Raw genomic sequence first — 17543 nt, 5'->3', positions numbered from 1 at the left:
CCAAAAACCGAACCAGAGACCGACTCATCTGAAGAGGAGCGGATCGAGAGAGCTGAAATGGAGAGAACCTTCCACAACGGCGCCAAAGAAGAAATGAGCAACGCGCATGTGCAAAACTACGTAGACAGCCCCGAAAGACTTGAACTGGCCAGAGAACCGCGCAGACTCGTTACAAGCATCCCAATGCCGTTCTGTAATTTCCTGCACTTGAGAGACCACGGACTGCCTCAGGTTGTAAGTAATGGACAAAATAATGTGGGGAATTTACCCAGTGACTTCCCAAAACTTAGAGTTGATGGCATTAATTTACAAGAGTGGTACCAACAGCTTCAGGTTATTTTTATGAAAGAAAATTTACTATTCTTTATAACTAGTCCTCCAAGAAGACCTTGGACTTTAAAAATAGATTGTTTACATCATAGAGCATTTTTCATAATAATTTCTAGCGTGTCTCCTGCAATGTATCATAGCATCAAACCAAACCTAACTGTATCAGAAATAATTCAATGCATGTTTAATCTATTTCACAGCGATAGCGTAGCCACAACCACAAGAATGTCTAAGGATTTCTTTTCTTCTAGAGTGAAACCAGGGGTTTCTATAAGTGAGCATTTGATAAATCTAAACAAAATAAGAGCTGAGTTGCAATTGAGGGGGGAAGTGATTTCAGATCAAACAATGAAAAGTGTTATTATCAATTCACTTGATCCATCATGGGATAGCTTTATGTCACACTTAGATACCATTAATTTGGGATATTTATCAATAGAAAGTCTATCTAATAAATTGATAGCAGAAGACAATTCAAGAAAAAATCGTTCCAGTAACCAAACAGAACACAAATCTTTTAGGAAAGTAGTCTTTCAAGATAAATATAATGAGGCCTTTAGATGCCACAATTGTGGATCCAGGGAACACAGTAGAAGAGACTGTCCCAAAGTCCCAAGGGAGAGACATAGGCCAGAATATAGGAGCAAATACAATTACAGACAATCTTCCACAGATAGACACAAATATAGAAGTCCACCAAATTACAGAGAAAGTAGAGGGGGTAGAGAAAATTCAAAAGAGAGAAAATCTGGGTCACTAAATGGGCTAAATAAACAAGACAGCATCAGAACACAACAAGATGAGAACAATAATTGGCTTATTGATTCTGGTGCAACAAATCACACCACTAACAACAAAAGTATATTATCTTCATTTACAGAAGATAAGTTTGTGATAAAGGTAGCTAATCAAGAAAAGGTTCAAGTATTAGGCAGAGGAAATGTGACCTTGCCTGGTTTAGGGAAAATAGAGGGGGTATTATTAATCCCAGAAATACCTCACAACATACTGAGTGCTATAAAACTAAGCAGAGAATCTGACATCAATATAGTTTTCTCAAAGGGGAAAGCAACTATAGAAAAGAACAAAACAAATGTAGGCACTGTGATGATAAAAGGGGGTCTACCCTATCTGATAACCAAAGAAAGATGGTTACATAACATTGATTCAAATATGGAAGATTGTATTGAAGCAGATGATGAAAATGTCAGTAACAGTGACAATGATGAGTGTAAAATAACTCATGATAACAAAAATGCACACAATGAGAAGAAACCAAAAATAGGTAAACCAATTCATGATGAGTGTGCTCACATCTTACATAGGAAGTTAGGACATGCAAGCTTTCCTGTAGTACAAAAAATGACTGAACACGCAGAAGGTGTCAAAATAAAAAATTGTGAAAATTATTTGGAATGCTCAGTATGTAAATCCACCAAACTAAAAACCAGTCCCAGACCAAAAAAATCTAACAGATCAACCAACAATATTTTTGATTTGGTACATATGGACTTAGTTGGTCCATTAACTCCATCAATTACCTATAGAAAACGTTACTTCCTAACAATAGTGGATGATTACAGTCGCTATGGTTTTGTTTACACATTAAAGCACAAGGATGAAACCTTTCAGAAATTTAAGGAATTCTACAAACGCATAGAAACACAACATAATATCAAAATAAAACAAATTATGACAGATAGGGGATGTGAATTCATGTCTAAAGAATTCTCCCAATGGTTAAAGGATAGAGGGATGCTACATTTCACGTCCAATCCATTTTCTGCATTTCAAAATGGGATTGCAGAGAGAAAGAATTCCACACTACAAACCATGATTAGATGCACATTAGAGGATGCTGGTTTAGGCAAACAATTTTGGTCAGAAGCCTTACATTATTCAAATTACACTCAAAATAGGACATGGTCCAGTATTGTGAATAAGACACCATATGAGGTGATGTACAATAGAAAACCCAAATTAGCACACATGCACATATTTGGAGTTACTGCAGACGTACACATACCTAAACAATTGAGGAGAAAGGGAGAAAACGTATCCAGGAGATTAAGATTCATGGGATACGAAACTGGAACCAAAGGGTACAGATTCATTGATAATAATAACAAATTTATAGTATCCAGAACAGCTGTGTTCCATGAGCAGGCCAATTGGTCTAAATTGCACCTTAATGAAATATTTCCTAATAAAAGCAAAGATAATATATCTTGCGAGGAAGGAACAACAGAAAATCAAAGTATTAACAAAAGTAAGAACAAAACCAAAACTTGGACAAATAGTCAGCATAAAATAAAGACAGACACATTAACAAAAAAGGAAGCTAGATATTTGCATGACAACCATAGCAAACCTGAAAGAAATATTAGAAACAATAGAAACCAAATACCAAATAAATACAAAGATTACATAATGCATATGGATGAAGAACGAATAACACCTAATACATATGAGGAAGTATTGAAACTTCCCCGTGAAGAAAGAGAAAAATGGGAACTAGCTATGGAAAAAGAGATGGAAAGTTTACAAGGATTAAATGTATTCACACCTGCGATCGCACCTAAGGATAAAACAATTATAGGTACCAGGTGGATTTATAAAATTAAGAATTTAGAAGGAGGTAATACCTTATACAAGGCCAGACTAGTTGCACAAGGTTATGCACAAAAATATCCAGAAGACTATACTGACACATATTCACCAACAGTGAGAACAGAGAGTGTCAAAACAGCTCTTGTAGTAGCATCTGCACTCAATCTGGACGTGTTTCAATATGACATACAGACTGCATACTTACACGCGAAATTAGATAAGGAAATATATGTAAGAGCACCACACAGTCAATACACTAATAAGAACGAAATTTGGTTATTAAATAAGAGTCTGTACGGATTGAAGCAATCTGGCAAAAGATGGTACGATTGTTTGGTAAAAGTACTTAAGACCATGGATTTCAACGCCACCACTGCTGATAACTGTTTCTTTGTAAAAAAGAGTAATGATCATATTGAATTTGTATTAATTTATGTTGATGATATTTTATATATTGGAAAGCATAAAGAGAGCAGGGAAATCTTTGTAAATAAGTTAAACGAACACTTCTCATTAAAATCACTAGGTAGAGTGAACAAATACCTTGGTGTACAAATTAACAAAACAAAAAGGGGATTCAAACTTACTCAGAAAGATAAAATCATTGAACTCCTAAACAAATGTAACTTAAATAATGCCAAAACATGTGACACACCTATGCAAACTGATTTTCTCAGAAACATTGATGAATCTTCCCCTGAGTTTAAAGACAACACATTTTACAGATCAGTTATAGGTTCACTCCTTTATATATCTAATTGGACTAGGCCAGATATTGCATTACCTCTCAATTTATTGTCAAGATATGTTAGCAGACCAACCTTGTATCATTGGGAAGCTGTCAAAAGAATTTTAAGATATCTGAAAAGTACATTAGATTTTTGTTTAATATTGGAACCCAATAATGACAAAGAACCAAAAATTACTTGTTATGCTGATGCAGATTGGGCTGGTGATACATCATGCAGAAAGAGTACCTCTGGTTATGTTTTTCTATTGAACGATTGTCCAGTTTACTGGTATACTGGTAAACAAGAACTGGTAGCCACTTCTACCACAGAAGCGGAATATGTTTGCTTGTCTAAAGCTGCAAATAACCTTGTATGGTTCAATGATTTGATCACAGATGTTTGGAAGAAACCTACTTTACCATTTATTATGCATGAAGACAATAAAGCGGCCATTGAAATATCTAGATCCGATGCAATTGGACAAAGGTCCAGGCATATTGATATAAAATTTAAGCACGTGAGACAACTATCTCAAGACGGATTCATCAAAGCAATACATTGTGATACTTCTGAACAATTAGCTGACATATTAACAAAACCCTTACCTTCTAAACAACACAAATATTTGACTTCTAAATTATATGTATTATATTGTCCTGAATCTGAATGTAACTGGTGTTGTATAACGAACCGGCATTTAGAGGGGGATTTGTCAGATGTAAATGCCTTATTCTCTAATGTGTAAATAATGTATATATGGAACATCAGGGGTTAACTTATTCTTTGGACTTTAATGTATTCATAATTTACCACTCCCATTCCTGGCTCCACTCCTTGTATATATAAGGAGCCATCCTCCCCATTTTACTTGCTTCTATCTTGAATATTCAGCGAATATAGAATGCCTATTATGATTAAAGAGAAATATATTTAAATCTCTAACTTCTATTATCTTTATTGAGTCTGATCCTGAAAATATTGCAACATGATCTATATCTCCAAATATAGATATAGAGATATAGACTTACAACAGAGGGTTTAGTGACTGTTCAAGGTTACAATGGCACTGAAAAATGTGACTTATGACCATTTTTCACAGTTACAACCGTTGCAACATCCCCATGGTCATGTGATCAAAATTCAGACACTTGGCAACTGACTCACATTTATCACGGTTGCACTGTCCTGGGGTCATGTGATCACCTTTTGAGACCTTCCAACAAGCAAAATCAATGGGGAAGCCAACTTAACAACTTATCAACTGCAGTGATTCACTTAACAACTGTGGCAAGAAATGTCGTAAAACTCACTTAACGAATGTCTCACTGAGCAACAGAAATCTTGGCCTCAATTGTGGTCATAAGTCAAGGACTACCTGTACTCTTGCCCTCCTCTAGTGAGCATGCTTCCAAATGTAACACATAGCTTGGGACCAGGTTATCTGAAGGACCGTCTCTTGCCGGTCACATCTATGAGGGGTGAAATGCTCCCAGATTGCCTGATCTGGTAGCAATGGCGGCGGGTGGTTTGGAGAACCGGTAGCAAAAATCCCTGCGCCCACCCCCTGCCCAGCTGAGCAGCGCGATCATCAGAGACTTTTTTTTTTACTTTTATAAGCATTTTTTTCTTCAGCCAAAGAGGTTGTAGGAAATAAATAAATAAATTTTAAACTTGGAGTAAAAGCACCCTTTTCTCTATTTTCAGCAACGAAGTGGAGTGGGATTTGGGAAATGCTGGTTTAACCTACATGGCATTTTTGTTACTGAGAGTATTTTATTCAAAAGAATGCATTGATTTCAACATGCCAAATTAGTTGGCATAGTTATCCTCCTATATCTGGCAGGTCTCACTTATAAGCCATGTATGTGAGATGGGTGGCTATATAAATTTGAGTAATTTGTACCCACACGCATACCTCTCTGCATTCAGTGTGCATCATTCTGCAGAATCTCCACAGGTGCAGCACCATCTTGACCTGACCTTGGCTGGCTGAAGAAACTAAGCCTGGCTGGATCTGATTAGTACTTGAATGGGTGACCATCATGACATCCCGAAAGTACAGAATAAGCTGGGAAGTCCACAAAACATCCCAGAAGAAAATCATGGCCATTTACTGTCTGACCAAGAAAACCTTGAGCCATGTTCAAGAAACTACAAATGAGACTTGACCAAGGCCTGCAACATTGTGCTGCAGTCTAATCCTACTTACTGTACAGCAGGGGTCTCCAACCTTGGCAACTTTAAGCCTGGTGGACTTCAATTCCCAGAATTCCTCAGTCAGCTGGCTAGGGAATTCTGGGAGTTGAAGTCCACCAGCCTTAAAGTTGCCAAGATTGGAGACCCCTGCTCTTCAGGACAAAATAGACATTTCTCTGTCTCTGTGTGGGTATATGCCTTCAAGGCAGAATTGACTCCGATGAACAGAGTTGACTCCTTCCCAGCATTTTCTTTGGTAAGATTTCAGAAGTGATTTGCCATTGTCTCCTTCATAGAGCTGAGAAAGAATGACCTTTCCAGGATCACCCAAGTAAAATAAGATTAGAATTCACAGCTTCTTACACCAGGCTGACTATCTGGTTAAGTCTATAGGGTGGCACAGACCATCTTTGTTTTGACTCTAGTGCTGAAATCAGTGTTAAGTTCATACACAAATTTGTTCACAGTCTATGTTTGATTGATTATATGCCATCAAATTATTGTTGACTCCCTGTGATCACATAGACATATTTTTATATGATAATTTCCTTAAACTGGCCTTTCAGGAGTTCCATTGCACAGACACTTTTAAAAAAAATCCTGGCGACTACTTGGATTTATCCCTACAGTTTCCTTCAAGCCTAGGCTTCTAGCCTAGTGCCTTAATCGCTACCTCCCTCTCCTTCTCTCTCTCTCTCACTCCCTCTCTCTCTCTCCCCCCTCCCTCCCTCTGGTCTATGACTGTAAAAATGCCATCACTCTGCTAAACAAATAATTCCCTCAACACTGTCAAACTATTCACTAAGTCTGCATTACGATTACTATTAATCTTCTCATCATTCCCATCACCCATCTCCTCCCACTTATGACTGCATGACTGTAACTTATTGCTGTATCCTTACGATTTATATTGATTGCTTCCTAGTATGATTCGATTGCTTATTTGTACCCTATGACTATGATTAAGTGTTGTACCTTAAGATTCTTAACGAATGTATATTTTCTTTTTATGTACACTGAGAGCATATGCACCAAAGACAAATTCCTTGTGTGTCCAATCACACTTGGCCAATAAAGTATTGTGTTGCGTTGCGTTGCGTTGCGTTGCGTTGCGTTGCGTTGCGTTGCCTTGCCTTGCCTTGCCTTGCCTTGCCTTGCCTTGCCTTGCATTGTATTGTATTGTATTGTATTGTATTGTATTGTATTGTATTGTATTGCATAAACTGAATTGAATTGAATTGAACTCGCTCTCTCTGGTCATTTCCCCCGCCGGCCACTAGGGGCCTCTGTACGCTCCCAAGCAAGGGTACGCCCCCTTCTTCTTCCAAAGTGCCGCTTCCTCCCTGTAGTTTTCTATGGTGGCTCCGGCAGAGTTTTAACCTGCGTTTGGGATGCAGCAGCCCGAGATGGAGAACGGTGAGTGGCGGGCGGGTTGCTTCTCTTCCGTCCTCCGCAAAGGCTCGCAGGAAAGGGCGCTGAATGTTTCTGTCTCCTTTCAGAGGCCGAGCAGGTGGCAGGACCGGATCCGGAGCTGGCGGCTACGATGGGTTTCTCGGGCTTCGGTAGGTTGGAGGAGAACCGTGGAGGGACGAGAAGGAGAGGGGTGGAATGGGATGCAAAACTTCGTGCAGATCTCTACGTGAATCGGGGCTCCCATCCGGAGGGACAGGGCTCTGGGGAGGGGGGTTATCCTGCAAATCCTGGACACCCTTGCTTACCTTGCTGAAAGTTGGAGGGGCAAGATTTGTTTTTAATCTGGCCCCGTCGATTCCCCCCACCCACCCACCCACTCCGAAACAGCAACACCTGGTGATGCTCAAGGGCTTCTGGAGCCCAGGGGTTCATGAGATGGAGAGGAGAGGGGTTTCCAGATGTTGTTGAATCCCAAATTTTGGCAATCTACAGCTGAAGAATATTGTGAATTGTAGTTCAGTATCAACCCGAGACCTTGCATTTCAGACTTCTCAGCTTGGCAGCTGTATCTCTGCAATAAAGTAATACTGAATTTTGGAGGCTTTTTTATTGCTGAGATTTTTATTTTATTTTATTTTTCTTTAGAGGGTATTTTTATCTGCTGTTTTCTGGATGTCTCTTCTGGAGGACTCCTATTTCCAACTGCAAATGCATCGATCTTCTCTGTTATTCTAGTATTGCTTCTAGTACACACACATATCTATCTATCTATCTATCTATCTATCTATCTATCTATCTATATCTATCTATATATGTATCTATCTATCTATCTATCTATCTATCTATCTATCTATCTATCTATCATCTGCTACAAAAAGCAGCAGAATATGAAAAGCTAACTCCCCTATTCCCTTTCAATAAAATTAACCAGTGTTTAGGGCAGCTTATCTTTAACCTTTTAACTTTGGAAAAACTCTTAACCTAACTTTCAGGTCTCAGAGAAATTCTGGACAAAGTTCCCCCCTAAACTCCCTCTCCAAAGAAAAGTTTCACAATATAATTAGTTCTTAACTTACACAAATTGCAATTTACAACAAGAGAAAAAACAGCATTGTGAGTATATTGTGTGTTGCACAAAGTTTAAAAATGATTTTTAAAAAACATGACTTTTTGCAAAAGCTACTATATCCCAAAGGTGCTTTTTCAAGAAGCAACTGGACTTCCTTGTTTTTCTTTGAAGACGTTTTGCTTCTCCTCCAAGAAGCTTCTTCAGCTTGTTGAGTGAGAGCCTGATCTCACTCATCTGATGGTTTGTTTCCGGAAATAAAACTGATCATCCTAATTTGCTATCTTAATATTTTAGGCTTGCAGATATCAAGCATTTGAAATAATATAGCAAGAGTTTTTAATCGATCAGTATGTTTCTGTTTTGCATCTATAATTAACAAAGCAAGAATATACTTTTTGGGAAGCATTATTTTAAAGTCCATACTTGAGTCTCTTTGAAGTGTCTGATTGCAGGAAACAGATTCTCAGTTTGTGATAGCAGGGCTGTTCTAATAAAAGTTGCAATCTTAAATATATTTACCCATAGTAAGTCCCTTAACCTTGTGTGACTTTTTCACAGATTGCGTTGTAAAAAAATATATTATTTACTAGAGCATTCTTTAATCTCCAGGTGTGCTGAATTATAATGTTTGTAATTCTCAGTCAGCGTAGTCTGCTGGAAGCCTGTGGGATTCATCCTGGCAAGGCAACCAGTTCTCACTGAGTTTCATAGATTGATTTATATTTTGAGATTGCCTAGGGATGTTTTCTTTTAATATAATATCGCTTTCTGGAAATTGGATTCTTGTTTCTTCTATCTAGGAAAGAAAGCTCGAACATTTGACTTCACTGCAATGTTTGAACAAACCCGAAGAACTGCTGTAGAACGAAGTAGAAAAATTCTTGGTGAGATATGCTGTACAAAGAAATATTTTACTTTATTTTGTTTTGAGTATTAAATGTACATTTTCCTGCCTGTATTTAAACTGAAGTCTGAGAACCAGGAACATTCCTGGACTGCCACATTGTTAAAAAATAAGTTAAGAGTTATCAAAATAAATATGCATACATACTGTATGAAAACCATAGTCTATGAAAAGCTTGCTAGTATGTTAGATGGAGCTTTCAGTTTCTTTTTCATTCTGTAATATAAGACAAACTAGTTTTTAAAGGATAAAAATATAAATAATTGCATTAATTATTTGATTCAAGTCCCATTCTACTCCGCTGGCTCAAAGGAAGTACTGACAATAAAATAAAAATTGCAGCAATGTTTTAGCAACTAAGAAACAGCAGTGCATGGCTAAGGTTTACTCAGATTGGTGGGTGCATTTTAGCTTGTTTTACTATCCAAAATAGTAATCCAAAATACTACCCAACCAGGACATTTAAAATTTACAAATTTTTGAAAGACTGGAGAAAAATAATTTGAGATGTTTGGTTTTTTTAATTGGTCTTCTGATAGTTCAGTTCTGAAAACTCTGGGCCGATCTGTTTAATTTATATATTTGGAATGATTAACCAAGCAGGATTTTGCAGAGATGTAACTGAGGTTTTTTCAGTAGATGGCAGTATTACTATGAAAACCAGGAGTTCATCATCTTTGTTCATGTAATACAATAATATTTGACCCAGTGACTGTATCAATCCATGTTTCTTTTTGGTAATCTTTTATTATTCAGAAGAACGTGAGAAAGAAACAGCCGAGAAAGAAAAAGAATTTGCAGGCCAGCAAGGAAGTGCCGATTCATCAGGGGGTGCAGGATCACAACCAGTAAAAAAAGTATCTTCCAGGTATAAATATTATAAATCTTTGAAGTGTTGGCAGCATGTGCATTTTATAAATAAATGTTTCCCCCCCCTCCCTAAACTGAAAGAGAAGAGGAGTCATTCCTCTAATTGCATTCAGCATCTTTTAGAGACAATTCCTCTTTTCTTAGGGAGACCAGCAGAGGGCAGGTTAACACAAAGTTCTCAAGGAGAATCATTGTTTTTCTCTTTGCAGAATTGTAAAGTGTTGCACAAGAACAGGTATTTCATTTTTTCCAAAAATTTAACTACTTGACAAGCACCATGGTTAGCCCATTTGTGTTTGCACATCCCTCTGTACTCTGGCAAATCTTAGGCCAGAGGTGTCAAACTGGATTTCTTTGAGGGCCAGATCAGCATTGTAGCTCTCCTCTGCAGGCTGGCCAGTGGGAGGGGAGGGAGATGGGACAGACGCCTCCTGCAGCACCCTGCCAGCCCAAACAGGGCGTGGGCTCACACAGCCTCCCTCCCCATGCCCTATTTTGTCTGCCAGAGGTACCGCAGGCCGGTCCTTTGCTATTTCCAGGCCGGCCCCTTGGGCCAGATGTAAGCACCCCGTGGACCGGACACCCCTGTCTTAGACTATCTTTCTTGCCCATTCTCTTTATTTTTTGCACAGACGCTATCCAATCCCATTCCAGGCTATGTTTTCTTCATTAGCCCCTTTGAGAAACCGAAGCTCCGATGCTTTGGCTACTTAATGAGATGAGAGGACTCACTGGAAAAGACCCTGATGTGGGGAAAGATAGAAGGCAAAAGGAAAATGGGACAGCAGAGGATGAGGTTGTTAAATAATGTCACTGACACAATGAACATGAATTTGGGCAACTCCAGGAGATGGTGGAGGACAGGGGAGCCTAGCATGCTATAGTCCATGGGGTCATGAAGAGTTGGACATGACTTAGCAATTGACAAAAAAAAGAGAAGGGACAGGTTAGGGACTTCAGCAATTAAGTAGTCAGGATACCTGCATCAGCCATTTTGTTTCTTGTAATTCTTCCATTCAGAGAAATGTCTAGTAGCGAAAGTGAGGACAGTCTGGATGAAGAATTGGTTGGTCCTCCCTTACCCCCTGAAAAGTCAGTCGATGACTCTGATGAGGAGCTGATTGGCCCACCACTTCCTCCCAGCTACAAGAACGAAGAGGAGGAGGAGGACGAAGACGACGACGATGATGATGATGAAAGTGCCCAGGAAGAAGATGAGGTTAGCATTTATTCTCTCAATTCAGGCATGATGATAAATCATAACTTCTGCCTCATCCTGTCAATATTATGGGTATGCCCCCTGCACCAGTGGTGAGTTGCCCCCGGTTCGGACCGGTTCGCACGAACCGGTAGTAAAACCGACAGGAGGCCCTGCCCACCACTCCGGATGTCGTCATTGGCAATCTGCGCATGCGCAGAAGCGTGTGATCCCATTCCGAACTGCTAGTAAAGGTAAGTAGAATCCACCCCTGCCCTGCACGTAAGGCAAACGTGATACCTAATTTGCGGCAATAACTTTTTCTTGTTCCTAAGAATTATGAAGGTAACCATAGATATAAAGAGAAAACATTTTATCAATATAAGAGAATATTTGTAGCTCAGGGTTGAACTGTGGGTTCCTTGGTGCTCTCTGAGCTTGATTGTTTTCTTGCAGATGTTTCATTACCAAACTAGGCAACATCATCAGTGTTAGAAGAGAGTGGGTTATTTTTAAATGAAGAGCAGCTGATAATGTTACCTAGTTAGGTAATGAAATACCTGCAAGCAACCAACTAAGTTCACAGAGCACCAAGGACTCCTACAGTAACATTTTATTTAGGACAGTAAATCTTCATTCTCATTAATTGAGATGAATGTATGAAGTAAGGCTTCACTTGCAATAATTTTATTTTGCTGGATATAGAAGATGCTGCTAGGACTTATATGGGAGCAACAATATGGGGTTCCGGTATCCTGGTAACTGACTCAAAAAAAAAAAAAAAGTCCTAGCAGCATCTGAGATGTATGGTACTAGTACACAAGAAACTGAACCTGTTGTATGCAAGCTGAATGTATTTTAATCCCCAGTTTCATTACTGAGAGCATTGAAAAGTTTTAAATTCTTTTTGGCTACACAGTCCCTGCTTTTCTGGGGCAAAAAAAAACTGGTTCCTTAGCCTTTTAGAACTTTCTACTCCAATAAGCTGGCTGTCGGGAGACTGCAAACCCCTTCTAGCTCTTGCTAGGCTTTGGGAAAACAGACCCTGCATTGTTCCAAATATGCTTTTTCAAAAGGCAACTGGTTCCCCCTCCACCCCCCTTTGAAAACATTTCACTTCTCATTCAAGGAGCTTCTTCAGTTCTGACTGAATGGTGACAGATGGAGATCCTTCCATCATCCACCATTCAGTCAGAACTGAAGAAGCTACTTGGATGAGAAATGAAACATCTAAAAAAAAAGGGGGGGGGGAGAAGTCCAATTTTCTTTTGAAAAAGCATCTTTGGGACAACCATGACCGGAACGACTTAAGAATCTCCATAGACAGACATTGTATTCTAAGCAGGGGTGGGTTCTAAATTTTTTTACTACCAGTTCTGTGGGCCGTGGCTTATTTTGTGGGTGTGGCTTAGAGGTCATGTGACTAGGTGGGCGTGGCTAGCTGGTCAGTCATTTCTGGAAGGTCCTCGCACTTATGACCAGTCTTCACACTTACGACCCGACTCATTTGTTTGCTTTTAACACTGATCAGCTGTAGGACGCCCTTTGAAGCCCCGCAGCAAGAGTTTAAACAGTTTTTTTCCCTCTAGTCATTAGCTGGGACTCAGGAGGCAGCAATAGATTGGGGGTGGGACCAAATAAAAGGTAAGAATAATGTGGGGGGTGGGAGGGCGGGGGAGAGAACCGGTTCGGTGACATCATATCGTCACCGCTACTGGCTCGGCCGAACCGGGAGGAACCCACCACTGATTCTAAGGCTGCAGTTTCAAAACCTTTCCTTTGCTTTAACCTCCTCCCTCCCCAGAAAGCCAGATTTCTTCAGTAACAACAACAACAAAAAGCTGGGAGGGGATAGACTTCTTGATCTTTCTCACCCCCTCCCCATTAGGTTTTAAAATGAAACTCCCTTTCTCTGCCCTTCAATCTTTATCTCTTAAAAACTTTGCCTTGACTCAAATCTTGACTCAAACTATGTACTTGACTCCAGGCTGAAGTGTAGAGGAAAGGAAACAAGCAAGCAAGAAGCAAAGAATTTTTCTGCAGATTTTTGCCTTTGAGGAGTTACAGAAAAAAATTTAGCTCATAAAGTTTAGGCTAGAGCACAACACATGCAAACGGATAGATGCTGGGTCCTTGCGAACCTCTTTGCTCTTCGAATGTCTGCCTTTAAGACCCAACTGGGACTTGCTTTTAGAGCAGTGATGGCGAACCTTTTCGGGACCGAATGCCGAAAAGAGAATGCGCTCACACTTGTCAGGGCTACAACCCGGAAGAGGAGCTGCCCAGGGCGCATGCACACACCCGAAAATGAACTTCCTGTTTCATCTACTGAACCTCCGGGTTCAGCCAGCTAATCTTCTGGGTTTCTGGCGCACATGCGCACGCAACGATCAGCTGGCCGGCGTGCATGCTCATGCAGGAAAACGGAAGAGCAGCTCTTCTAGTTTCCAGCACTGCTGAATGCAAAAGCCAGCTGATCATCGCATGTGCATGCGCGCCAGAAACCCAGAAGAGGAACAGGTGACCCCGCGCGTGCCAGGCGACATGGCTCCATGTGCCACTTCGGGCACACATGGTATAGGTTCACCATCATGATTTTAGAGGGATAGAGATTGGAAAGCAGAGGTAGGGAGTTTAGTTTAAACCTCTAGTAAAGGGGGGGGGGGACGGTTTATGTGATCACGTCACCATGGAGACAATCACGTGACCATGGAGATGCTTTGATGGTTGTAAGCACAAGGGCTGGTGATAAGTCACTTTTTTCAGTGCTGTTATAATTTCAAAGCCGCTAAATGAATGGTTATAGATCAAGGACTACCTCTGCATGCAAAGGTTTAGGCGCCTCTGGTCAAATTAGATATGTCAGTGGTTCTCAATCTTTTCTTCACCACGGCCCCGCTTTAAATACCTTTTGTGGCCACTGACCACGGTCACAGACCCCCCAAGACTTAACTCATGCTTTAAATCATAACATTTCTTCAAGCCATCATGGACCCCCTGTGATGACATTGTGGCCCCCCCGGGGGTCCACGGACCACAGGTTGAGAACACTGATCTATGCCAATGAATCTCTCATTGAGATGGTCCAAATTTAAGAAAGGACGTCTTTTTGCAAACATGAATGCCTGTTCACTCCATCTTTCGCCTCAGTAGCAAAGAACTGGAAATATTACCTGGTTGTGGTACATATTCTGTTGTCCTCAGGAGGCCAGTGGTTCTCTTGGCTAATGAAGATGTATTTCTCTTGAGGGATCATCCCAGAGCAGATTTTATGTGTGGTTTCTCATTCGAGAGGATATCCTTCTCCAAATGATACGTGCCATTTTCAGGTTTTAGATAGACTTGTTTTAGTTTTCTCCTCAGAGGCCCATCTAGTGATCACAGCTCTGTGCTGTGCCAATAAAGGTTAACAACTACTGTATTGTATTGCAGTGGTTTGGACAGAGAACAGGAGTTATGGAATGAAATAGTATGTTTAATACCCGAGATTCATTCCAGTCTGCTGTAATGCTGATTTCTAGCATTGGTTTGTTTCCAGGCATTCAATAATATTTTCTTGGCAGTTATGTTTATGGGCTGCTTTTAACAATTGAACGAAGAGAGATGAGTGAAGTGACTAAAAAGAACTGGAGATAAACAAACATTTTTTGCTTATTCATTACATTTATATGCTGCCCTTCTCCCTATTCAAAGTGGCTGTGGGCAGCTGACGATATGCAAAAATATAATAATATAAAAATATTAAGATTAATAGGAGTTAAATAAAATTAGGAGCCAAGTTCAGAAGCTGTATGGAGGTGGGATCTTCTCTCCTATTAAGCTAAAATTTTAGCTTTGGGCCACATGAGGTCAGATTTATTCCATCAATACCACTAAAAATTCTCCTAAAAGTTTTAAAAATAAAACCACAGGCAGTTTCTCATTATTTTTGTTAGCTTGCAGTTGTTCACTTACATTTCAATGTGCATTACTTATACAAAAGTAAAGTTGCTTTTTTTCTCCTGCTTTCATTGCTCGGAATGGCAATTCGCATGACTTTTTCAGATGAGCAACATTTGAAAATATTTGAAAATATTTTCCCTTGGAAACCGAAGATATGTATAGAGAAATATATTGCTGGTGGTTGTGTTTTTAAGTAAAACTACAAAAGCACCACAGGCAAAAATAACATTTTAACATCCTTTCATAAATCATATTGCTTTGGAGACTTCCGGGTTGGCTCCACAGCACCATTGACGGTCTTTTTAGACCGCCGCCCCCGTGATTCCGTTGAGCCGTTCTGACAGCGTTAATCAGCTGTCAAACGGCTTGAAAATCTCCCCTTCGGGAAAAGAAGGGGAGGAGAGCAGGTGGGTGAGGGTAGAGCTCCCCGAAAACCCCTGGATTAATTCCAGGGGTTAGGAGGGTGAGAGCTCCCCGTTCAGCCCACTGAAGCTCCGGATCCGGGGGGACTCTGTTTTTTTTTACAGAGCTAGGTGTTGCGTCCAATTTCTGCTGTCAAACAGAAGATTAAATGATTTCAAAAAAGCAGGCGGAACAGAAGCAGGAGGACAAGCTTTTTGCAAGTATAACACTTAACTCCGGGGATACAATGTTTCTAATTGGATTTTCTGAGCTGGAAGTTAAGATGGCGTTTCTTTGTTGCGATTTTAAAAGGGAAAGTTAGAAAAAGTTTTTGCTAATAGACTCGTGCTCAGAGACTGGCTTTAAGTTGCTGGAATAGATTTTGAAGAGCTGTTTGGGAAAAGATTGTTTATAAAGAAATTGCTGAATGCTGCTCAAAAGGATGGCTCTGACTTTATGATTTTATGGTTGTGGGAAGAAAGAAAATTTCTTTAAAATAAAATGGCTTCTAAGAAAGGAGATCTTGAAAGTGCTGGATGCTATTTGGAGGTGTCAGAAACGAAACAGTTGTCTGATTTACAGAGTTGTAAGGATTTTGATGCAGAACTTACAGAATTTATAAAAGAAGCCATGAATAATCATACTGCAGCTATAAGTAACCAAATAGCAATTCTTAAAGGGATAACAACAGAAATGACTGAGGAAATCAAAACAACTACGGAGCATGATGACAACTCAGGAGATATTGCAGCAGAGAGGGTGGAAGAATTTTCTCAAGAATTTTCGAGCTTACTCTCTGCTCTTTTCGGAAAAATTGATAGAATCCTTCAAAATTATGACTTGGTTTGGAAAAAAGTAGTAAATGACCAGACTTTCGAAGTTTCAGAAGATGAAGGAGACTTGTCAGTGGCATCTATACATTTAATAGAAAAGAAACAATTGAACTTTTCTTCACAAACTCTTGACAAACTTTGGTTTTACAGACGAAGGAATGAACTGATTTATATAAGCATGAAGAGGCGATTTGGGGGCTCTAAATCAGAGGAAACTTTTTTAAAAAGGGGACAATTTTTGCAGTTATATCAACCTCAAATTAAAATGAAAAACCTCCTCAAAATAGAAGTAGGAGGGATGCAGAAAGATTGGAAAAAATATAAAAAGAAAGCAAGAATGGAAGATTAACCTTTTCTTTTGGCTTTGTAGTTGTTCTACTCATGGTTAAAAATGATTATGTTGTAGGTATTATAACTACTGAGGGGGGAAAAAGTATAAAGTTAAATATTGATTTTTAAATATGATGTACTAATGGTTGATTAATCCTTTTTGGTTTTTTAGTTTATGTATTAATGGTTAATTATGTTGTTGATTATCTTTTAAATTTTAAAAATTGGAGGGAGGAATAATGAAGGGGGGAAATTTAGAAACTTAAAAAATGTAGAAATTTAATTAGTGAATATCTAAGGTTTATTTTTTGTTATGAGATTTCAAAATAAGAAACCAAGAATGGAAGATTAATTTTTTTTTTTTTTTGGCTTTGTAGTTGTTTTATTCATGGTTTAAATTGATTATGTTTTAGGTGTTATAACTACTGAGGGGGAAAAAGTATAAAGTTGAATATTGATTTTTAAATATGATGTATTAATGGTTGATTAATCTTTTTTGATTTTCTAGTTAATGTACTAATGGTTAATTATAAAAATGTAGAAATTTAATTAGTGAATATCTAAGGTTTATTTTTTGTTATGAGATTTCAAAATATCTGAACTTTGAGAAAAGTAGGAGGGGGAAAAATGTTTTTAGGTTTGAATGTTTAAGATTTGTTAATGGTTTTAAAATTCTTAGAGTTATTGGATTACATGTTACTTTGTGTTTATATAA

At 39.1% G+C, this 17543-nt stretch overlaps 1 protein-coding gene across 1 annotated transcript in view; it reads left to right on the top strand.

Moving 5' to 3' along the window:
• Nucleotides 1-7215: 7215 nt before the first annotated feature.
• WDR70 (WD repeat domain 70) overlaps nucleotides 7216-17543 on the top strand; it is a 137758-nt gene continuing 127430 nt past the window's right edge. The window contains exons 1-5 of the mRNA XM_070935938.1: nucleotides 7216-7283; nucleotides 7367-7429; nucleotides 9150-9233; nucleotides 10010-10121; nucleotides 11144-11342. Of these exons, the coding sequence (XP_070792039.1) occupies nucleotides 7259-7283; nucleotides 7367-7429; nucleotides 9150-9233; nucleotides 10010-10121; nucleotides 11144-11342 (483 nt within the window). The 5' untranslated portion in view covers nucleotides 7216-7258. The remainder of the gene's footprint in view (nucleotides 7284-7366; nucleotides 7430-9149; nucleotides 9234-10009; nucleotides 10122-11143; nucleotides 11343-17543) is intronic.

This window comes from Pituophis catenifer, unplaced genomic scaffold (genome assembly GCF_029215685.1).
Source record: "Pituophis catenifer annectens isolate HBS135680 unplaced genomic scaffold, rPitCat1.0.hap2 SCAF_2, whole genome shotgun sequence".
NCBI classification, from domain to species: domain Eukaryota; kingdom Metazoa; phylum Chordata; class Lepidosauria; order Squamata; family Colubridae; genus Pituophis; species Pituophis catenifer.
This window is presented reverse-complemented; position numbering and strand designations above follow the sequence as displayed.